This window comes from Juglans regia, chromosome 9 (genome assembly GCF_001411555.2).
Source record: "Juglans regia cultivar Chandler chromosome 9, Walnut 2.0, whole genome shotgun sequence".
Lineage (NCBI taxonomy): Eukaryota > Viridiplantae > Streptophyta > Magnoliopsida > Fagales > Juglandaceae > Juglans > Juglans regia.
The window spans coordinates 16060137-16070112 of NC_049909.1; the positions used below are offsets into that span (position 1 = coordinate 16060137).

The 9976-nt window shown below is 36.7% G+C and overlaps 1 protein-coding gene across 3 annotated transcripts; it reads right to left on the reverse strand.

The window, feature by feature from the left end:
* On the reverse strand, positions 1–9019 carry LOC108991573 (WAT1-related protein At4g19185-like). Of its 3 annotated transcripts, none has more exons than XM_018965889.2 (8): positions 8612–9019; positions 4946–5008; positions 4697–4813; positions 4284–4569; positions 3602–3757; positions 1934–2085; positions 1097–1321; positions 1–152 (listed from the first exon to the last, which is right to left on the reverse strand). In XM_018965889.2, exons 1-7 carry the CDS (start codon positions 8815–8817, stop codon positions 1111–1113), a joined length of 1191 nt encoding a protein of 396 aa, XP_018821434.1. In that variant the 5' UTR covers positions 8818–9019; the 3' UTR covers positions 1–152; positions 1097–1110. The 3 variants fall into 3 exon arrangements, with proteins under 3 accessions (XP_018821434.1, XP_018821436.1, XP_018821435.1); XM_018965891.2 differs by having other exon boundaries at positions 1–186; XM_018965890.2 differs by lacking the exon at positions 1–152 and adding an exon at positions 194–474.
* Between the last annotated feature and the right edge of the window lie 957 nt (positions 9020–9976).

Here is a 9976-nt window from a genome sequence, read left to right on the forward strand (position 1 = left end):
TGAATGCCCAAAACGGAATAATGGATTAATTGGTACTAATTCAGGTGTCATTTTACATCAAACATCATGATCAGCGATTCAACAAATAAGCCAACAACACTTGGTGAAAAGACCTTCAAAAAGGGGTGTTTACTTTACAGGCAAGCAACTCCCTGTTCATTGAAGTTCCATGCTTTAGCCATACTCCTTGTCATTGTGCATGAATTAAGAAGTAAATTCATCCAAATTAACTACTATATACATTGGTTATGCAGGACAGTAAGGAGAAGTCTATGTTAGAATTAGAATTATGCTACTCATAAGTTTGTGTAAACAAACTTTCGTATCAACAATATATTTAATATGTCAATAAATAGATATGTGAATAAATTTTTTTTCTCATACTAGTAAGTATTTGTTGAGCTTTTTCGTGTTTCCGACAATGTAAGTAGCACCACTCATAATACATTTGATAGAACTTCAGATTCACCTCTCCTGTGTGATGAAAGAATGGTTCATACACATGAGAGAACACACAAGCCTAGAGTGACCTCTAGAAACCCGCTTTGTACTCCTAGAGGAACCAATTATTCATATACCAATGAATAAAAAAACAAATGAAGCAAACAATTGTGGAAAAGATAGAAGCATGTTTTCCTCAGTCTTCAGTGTCTATTTGCTTTTGGTTCATTGCTATTCCACATGCATATGCTAACCTTGAGGATTCCCGTTTTCTCGAGTAGCCAAAATGGCTAAATAATGTTTAGTTCAAGTGGCTAAGACAAGGCCACCAGTACAACTAATCTATTGGATGAAACATGGAACCATAAAGCTGAGGGAAGTGGACAAATGTATATGCAAAAATTGAATCATTAAAAGATAAAACCCTATTGAGCTACAAAACAAAGAATATCACGTTTCTTTTTAAGAAGAGGGCGGTATCCATAATTTTATTAAAAAGTTAATCCTTACGGTGGGGGAACATATTACATCATGTTCTCTCTGGACTATTTGAAGAAAGTTAATGAATAATAAAAGACATGATAAATGATGCTATTTTATCCGAACAAAGTACACAGTAGAAAAGAGAGAATTATGAGAACTTTACAGCACATACCATCACAAATTGGCTTAATCTGAGGATTTTGGCAGTGAGGTGGAGGGCCTGGAGAAAATATGACCACTTTGGTATGAGATCTTGTTAATCGATGGATCTTTGAGAAGGAGCGGTTCAGTAGCCGGAACAATATGAGGAACAATCCCCAAACTTGCTTGTCTTTCTCTATAAGATGCCCATGTGACCAAATAAAGACCAGCAATAATTAAAAAGCCCCCTATAACACTGTTTCAACATGCAAAAACAAGTAAGCATCATTCTTGCAAAGTTCCAACTTTGAGTGCTACAAACTTTGAGGAAATTTCAATATTATAATTTGGGGAAAATAAACTTTTCACCCTTCAATTAACATAAGTTTTACACCTTAGACACTGAAATGTCAAAACAAATATGTTACACCCTCTAATGCACCTTCCATTAAAATTCGAATATCAATATTGTGCCACATTACTACTTATAAAAAAAAAATATTGTGCCACATTACCTATTCGTCGTCATTGTAATAGTCAGATTTGGATAGAAGGTGTTACATGACAAAAAGCGGTAGTTTGAGGGTGTAATGTGTCCGTTTTAGGTATTCATGATGCAAAGTGTTAAATACCTGTTAGTTGGGGGGGGGGCGGTGAAATTGTATTTTTCCCTTGCAAAAGGATATTGCTGAAAGAATGCTAACAGTAACATATTACTAGGGAAGGGTAGCAGAGGAGGGAAGGGGAAAAACAAAGGAGACCACCAGATGATAAGATTAAGCAAATCAAGGCATCTTCGGTATATCCAGGGTAAATCAACAAGTAAATTAAGTCAAAAAAACTGTACTGGGAGTGATTGAAGCAAAACCTTCCCAAATAGATAGGACTTCCAAGAAAAATCCTTGAAAGGAAGGCAGAAACTGCAGGTTGGAGTGGATTGTAGAGAGCTACCAATGAAGGGCCCAAGATCTTATTGCTCCACGCTAGGAGTCCATAATTAAGAGCAGATGAAACAGTTCCCTGAAAAAAAGAGTAATGCTCTTAAGTCTTAACATAATCTTTCCCTAAAGTGAAGATATATAAATGTAAAGTTGCAAAGCGAAATACAGGCATTAACCACGTGTCCGTGTTTTTAGATATAAGAATAGTTACTGGAAAGCAGCTATAACAAAGCCATTTGAATACTAAAAAGAATTTTGTAGAAGAGCCATGGAAAATTTCTCTCATTCTATTACTTGCAAGAGGGTTATAGTGACCACAATGTAAATTTGCATGCAATAGAGTCATCATCCATTATGAAATGAAATTTGTTGCCTTATATTTAAGACTTGAGAGAGTAGGCTCCCACTTCACCGAGTACCAGCAGCTTATGGTTTTTACCTTAAATTATTAATCCTTGCAGTTTAAAAAGCTCGTTCAACCCATACACAAAGCTTTGAAAAAAAAAATGCATAAATCAACCTTTTATGGAATTATTCCCTGCTATCTAATAGGTCAGTTATAACAGAATAGAATAACAAGCATACAACAATACTTCTGTGAAGTTTAAACTCTGCTATCTACTTAGTAAGCAAGACCAGGCGTCCGTCATTTTATGAGTTTAATACTTCTGTGAAGTTACTTCTGTGAAGTTTAAACTCTGCTATCTACGTTCCCAGCTTTGTTATTGAAGCTGCCATCCCAGATCAATATGATGATCCTACTACACAAAATGTTTAGTGTTTATGCATGCTGTAGGTCTTGCCAAGTATGTCCATAAGGTTTTATCTAGCTCAATGAAATTAAGTACACACCAATTTGAAGGCATTAATCAATGTAGCAATTCGCTTGGTGGTTTCAATCCGGCTCAGCTAACCTTCCATGAACTAGGTATGGTTTAAATTCCCTTTGTGCACCCCCAAGTATAGAATATAATATATGGGAATGTAACTTATCCAAAAGCAAATCCAGCTCAGCCTACTATATAGGACTATGGCTGAGTACAGATTAGGCAGGCATTATGTCCAAATCCAAAATTATTTGGTAAATCCACTAAAATGACTTTGCAGCCGTAATCTTGAAAATTGAAAATTCTCAAATTCACTCCAGTACATAACGGGGTTCACTCAGCAATCTAGTTCTTAAAAAAAAATTTCAGTAGGATCAAATTTTGGCCATCCACTGAAAACTGACACCTGTTTAATGGTTCAATGTGCTGGCAAAAGCTGTGTAGGTAAATTGAAGCAGCCTACAACTCGGCTAAATGAATACCCGATTAGCACAAGATTTCATGATTAGATGTAAAACTGTGCTTCACCTTCCATGGTTAGTGAAGGCTGATCATCCCAATGTTGACCATAATCATTGTGAATAGAGGACAATCACTCTTCAGAAAACAGAATTATCATCATATACTTCCTCAAAAGTTAAAATAACCAGCACATCACATGGACCCAGAGGATAAAAAATTCCAAGAAGTTTTTATATCTAAGGCATAAAGGAAGTTGGAAAGAGACATGTAAGATTCAAGACAGATATTCTTGATGGAAAAACTTACAGCATAAATGACAGCAAAAAGCTCAGACTTTGTCAAACTCCAGCCCGTTGACTCATTGTTCATAAAGAATGCTGATGTCACCATCAACAGAGCACCAAAGAATTGTGAATATGCCGTGACTGACAGGCTAGCAGGATACTTCGCCAGAACTGGAGCCTGTAAGTTTTCCCATCAGATTGAACATACACAGATTGAAGTGGCAATTTTGATCTACAAATGGATGGGTTCATCAAGTTCTCTTATCAGTGTAAAGCTGCTTAACATTGTTTTCTCATTAGCAGCCATCTTGTTAAGTGCCATACCTAGAAGAACTAATTTAAACCAAAAGAAAAGGTTCACCAGAAAGCTAATGGAAGAGATGAATGTAATCACTTAAACAATATTTGAATAAATTATATGGCATGTATAATCAAGAGCTCCTGGGTTCGCATAAAAGGGTATTTCCTCAACTCCGTATTGGCTAGTTGCTAAACATCTGTGCACAGTTGGAATATACGCGATTCTGTGTCATATATTTTATTTTAAAAAGTAAGAAAATGAATGATGCAGACAACAAACCAAAAAATGGAGAGAGCCTTATCTAAGTGAAAACAATATTATCATGTCGTATATCTTTGTTTTGATTATTTAATCAAGGGCAATGTAAATCATTTTGTAAAAACAAAAATATCTAGTTCTGTACCTGAATGGCTAGAAATGTAGCCATGCACATACAGTTCCCAATTAAACATAAAACCCCTAGGTGAAAATGGTCAATTCCAATCTCCATAAAACTAGACATGAACCATCCAGAAGGCTCTGGCTGACCCCTAGCACTTATTTCACTTTGTGCTGCAAAGTCTGTTTCTGTAGTTCCAATCAAGGCTGGGCCGCGGAACATAACCATTAGTATGGCACCAGAAACACATACGAGTGTACCTCCAACCTTGGCCTGACCTTCAGTTCGAAGCAAGTTGACTCTTTCTGTACTGTACTGCATGAATAAGTCCACATATGATATTGAACAAGTAAAATCCATTGAAATGCAAATCTCTGTGTGTGATCTCTAAAACAATATCGGCTGACTTAAAGCAAAGTAAAAACTTGACAACTGACCCCATCATTGCAGCCAATAGAAATGTAAAGACAGGAATTGAAGGCTGTATGGCAGCAGCATAGGTTGGATTTGTGTAGCCAAGACCAATAAGAAACAAAAGCTGGTTGCCAAAAATCCTAATTGGATTTAAGAAAGCAAAGATATATTGATCAATTGGACATTGAGTCTCAGTTTCACGGATACAAATCAAATGATTGAGTAATTTATGACTAGCCCACTAAGATTGGGATATAAGCATCCAAACTTACCCAGTTAACCCAAGAAAGAAAAATGATATCAGGAGGCCTCTAGTCATTGGCAGCCGAACGCGTCTACAAACATGACAAAAGAAATGTTAAAAGATGCTTTCATTGCTTATTTTTTTTTCAATTCAAACAATCAACATGAAAGCGGAAGAATATTAAAGTTGTACGGTCCAATAAAAAACCGTGGACCCAACTACAATATCATCCATTAAATATGGAATCAGCTAATTTTGTTCTATAATCTGGGCCGTGAATAAATGCCTCATCATTTACGGCGCCATTGCATAAATTCAGCAGGACACACAAATTGGTGATGATCCGAAACGATGGCATTCCAAGGAAATCCTAGCTTGATTTATTTTTACGACAAGCGACTTTTATGCAAAAACAAATGGGATGCACTCAAACACAACAGAAACAAAATTTTAGATGTTGAGTGACCGAAGTTGATTGGATCCGTTTTCAACTGGAAATCATGGGACCCAAACTGGATATTCCTTTCGCTTCCTATGCAGCATCTATAAAGGAAACATCCTCAAATCAAGCAATAGAAAGAGAAAGCAGATTCTCAGCCTCAAATCAAGATTTGTAACAGTTAATAAATTACTTGTTGATACTCTGTAACAACTAGCCTTAACTCTAGGATTCTTACTTAGAATAGCTTCTATAAATTTTTATTTATTTTGGTACCAACGATTGTCATGGGGTGTGTGAATATTTTTGAAATAGAGCAGTAAATCAACTCTTTGCAATCTCTTCTCAAATTCTATCATGGTATCATCCGAGCCATCCTCCCACGAGAACTCGATCCCAAACTCTGAAATACCCGCAACCCAGTCTCAAACCCACCATCCCCAACAGACATTTTTCTCATTGCACTCAATATTACTGCCCAAATAAACGAAAAACTCACACCCTCAACCTTCCATCAATGGTGTGCCCAGTTTGAAGCCCTCCTCATTGGATATAATCTACTCGATCATGTCACTGGTGATAATCCTTGCCCTCCTACCACTGATCCCTCCATCCATAATCTTCAAAAAACTCACTGCTAAGACAAGATAAACTTATCCTTAGTGCCATTTTGGCCTCCACTACCACCACAATCACTCCCTTTATTTCCGCTACAAAAACATCTCAAGACGCGTGGACCAAATTGCATACTACGTATGCAAGCAAATCCCACACTCGGGCAATTCAATTATAGGAGGAGCTTACTATGATCAACAAAGGGAATCAATCAGTTCAGGAATACTTGCACATTGTCAAAGCCCTTGCCGACGAAATATCCCTCATTGATCATCACATTTCAGAAGATGATCTAACTCTGTACATCCTCAATGGACTGAGAAGCGATTTTCGCAAAATCGCAGCACCTCTTCGTGCTCGGGAAAAGCCATTAACGTTCGAGGAACTTCATGATCTCCTCGTCAGACACGATGCATACCTTCGCCGTCTCAACACTACCACTCAGCAACTGGTTGCGTTGGCCAACTACTCCAATCGGCATTCTGGGTCTTCATCTGGCGGCCATAACTCCAAGGGCTTCTCCAAAAATGGGTCTGGCTGCGACAATGGTTCCTCCAAACCAAACTCCAACTCGGGCTCCTATCGTCAATTTGGAGGCTCAAAAGACAATAAAAAAAATTACAAGTCCAATGGCCAGCGCAGGTATACACCAAAATGCCAGATATGTGATGCACTGGGCAGTCCAATGGCCAGTCCAATCCCACATCTGCACCGTGTTGAACATAATGCCAACTATGTGTCCATTTCTCCTGCCAAGGACACAACATGGTTTATTGATTCAAGAGCTTCACACAACATCACTAGTGATTTGGCAAATTTATCAGTTTATTCTGAATACGATGGCACCGATGAAGTTGTTATTGGTGACGGTTCAGGTTTGCATGTCTCACATATTGGTTCATTGGTTCTCAACTCACCCACACGCACCTTCCATTTAAATGACACTTTGTGTTTCTAATATCCGCAAAAATATCATTTCAGTACATCATTTTACCTCCCAAAATAATGTTCTTGTTGAATTTCACCCTTTGTTTTTCCTTGTTAAGGATCAGATCACGGGGGCAGTTCTACTCAAAGGTGCATGTGAAAATGGTGTCTACACACTCCCAAAATCACTAGTAAAAGCTTCCTCGAAAATGGTTGCAAATGTGCATGAACGGACCTTTATAGATGGGTAGCACAAACGTCTTGGACATCCATCTCAATTCTCAAAAAATCGTTCATCATCTTGTTAAAAACTCTCTCTCTTCCAATAATACAAGAAGGACATAGTTCTCATCTTTGTACTTCTTGCTCTATCAATAAAGCACACAAACAACCATTTCGGTCCACTGGTCTTCAAAGTCATGCACCCCTTGATTTAATTTACACTAATGTTTGGGGTCCATCAAACACTATTGGCATTGACGAATCACGATACTATTTGATTTTGGTTGATCACTTCACAAAATACATTTGGTTCTATCCTATGGAACCTAAATCTGGGGTTAGTGCGATTTTTCCACAATTCAAATATCTTGTTGAAAATCATTTTCAATCAAAAATCAAAAGTCTTTACTCGGATAATGGTGGTGAATTTGTAGCTTTAAAAAATTATCTTTCCCTCCATGGAATAAGTCATTACACCACTGCACCTCATACACCACAACAAAATGGTGTATCCGAGCGTTATCATCGTCATTTGGTAGAAACGAGCCTTACTCTTTTAATTGATGCATCCTTATCATTATCATATTGGCTCCATGCATTTTCTACCGCAGCCTATCTTATAAACTGACAGCCCACACCCCTTCTAAATAACAATCTCCATTTGAGGCCTTATTTCATCAGTCTCCAAATTACCTCAAACTTAAGAAATTCTGGTGCCTCTATTATCCTTACACCAAGCCATACAACACCAATAAGCTCCAGCCCAAAGCCACTCCGTGCCTATTTGTGGGCTATTCTCCCACCCAAAATGCGTATAAGTGCATTGACCCGAAAACCCACAAACTTTACTTCTCTCAGCATGTAATGTTTGACGAGGGTCAAACTTATTCTCACTTGCATTCGGCAGAAACAGAGCTCCCCTCACCATCTCCTTCATCTGGGACAATGAAGCCACCCATAGTGGTACCGTCTCTGCCGGAACCACCACCAGTGACAATGGGAGGCAACGCCATTTTTCCATCATCTTCAGGTAACCAACCCTTTTCTACTTCTTCTAATTTTCACGATGTGTATCATTCACCTGTTTGCTGTAATTCTTCTCAATCGGATGAGAATGTGCCCTCTCACTCAAGCAAATTCCTCAAATCAAGCACCAGAAAGAGGAAGCAGATTCTCAGCCTCAAATCAAGATTATAACAGTTAATAAATTATTTGTTGATACTTTGTAACAGCTAGCCTTAACTCTAGGATTCTTACTTAGAATAGCTTCTGTAATTTTTTATTTATTCTGGTACCAACGATTGTAATGGTGTGTGAATATTTTTGAAATAGAGCAGTAAATCAACTCTGTGCAATCTCTTTCTCAAATTCTATCAGCATCAACCTTATCTATGCCCATATCGACAAATCATATTGATAGCAAAAGTAAAGAAATGACAGACAGGAAATGGGAATCAGAGAAAAGAAGAGAACGAAATGAAAGGAAGGTACTTTTCCCGGATATAGGCGACGGGGGCAAGGATGGAAAGGGCAATGAGGTTGCGGAAGACGCAGAAGACGAGCTGGTTGATCCCAACGTTGAGGGCCACCTTGGTTATAACATGGTACCCTCCATTGAAGAGCTGAACGAATGCCATGGCCACGTGCGCCTTCCATGCCTCTCCTCCAACACCCCCGGCTGCTGCTGACGCCGCCATCTCTCTCTTATGTATTGGAACCGGATAGGCTAAAGATAACTGAACAGGAAAAGAAAGTAACAGAGAGAAGACTTTGGAAAACGGTGAAAATATGATGTCCTGGTGATGGTGGTTTAGTTGATAGCCAAATAGTTAGGATGGTGATGGGGGGACTTATGAAAACATGGAACACCGAAACTCAAGAGCTCGGAAGATCTTCAGCAACGGAAGTTTTTTGAGTTTTATGCATTCGTGGTTGTGGTTTCTTCTTAATAAAAAATAGATTTATTATAAACAAATTAAATATTAATCTCATATTTATTTATTTAAAAAAAAAAAAAGTACATAACACTTATATAATTCATGCAAATATCATTTTTTTTTATGAAAAATTTAATTCTTTATATTTCAGTTATTAATATACTGAAATTTATAAAGTTTAAATTCTAAAATAAAATCAACAAAATGAAACTTATAATAAAATTGTAAAGCACTACTCTAAAGCAAAATGACAGAAACACTTGAGATTTTATAGTCATACTCACATGAATAATCATTGTTTATAAACACTGTTCATGTAAGTTTATCCATAACAAAATATTATTATTTACAGTATACAATTATATGCAAGTTTATTTATATAAAAATAATTATTCACGATTAATTACAAATATAATTAAATAGCTACAATACTATATGACTATTTGGTTCTTATCAAACTCTAATAAATTATTCTTGTATTTGTCAAAGGCATATGGTTTGATTGACATAATTCAATACCTCCAAAATGGAGGTATGTAGTTCGAAACCCTCTTTTCAAATTAAAACACATATAATTATACTCATAATTATGTATATGCATTTATATTCATCATAATAACTATATGTTCCATATTTATAATGAACTATATACATATATAATATGATGAATTTTTGTATATATATTGATATATATATATATATATATAAGTTTGCGTGTTAATATATGAACGAACTAATGAATCAAGTCGAGTTTTAGAGGAACATATTCATAAACTTTAATAGAATCACATGAGTTTTATTAGATATTATTGTTTATTTACAACCCACTCGGTTGGATAGGATCATAGGAGGATAGAGGCTTTCAATTTTCATAAAAGTGGAAGATGAACTCATTAAAAAAAAAAAAATTAATGAAACA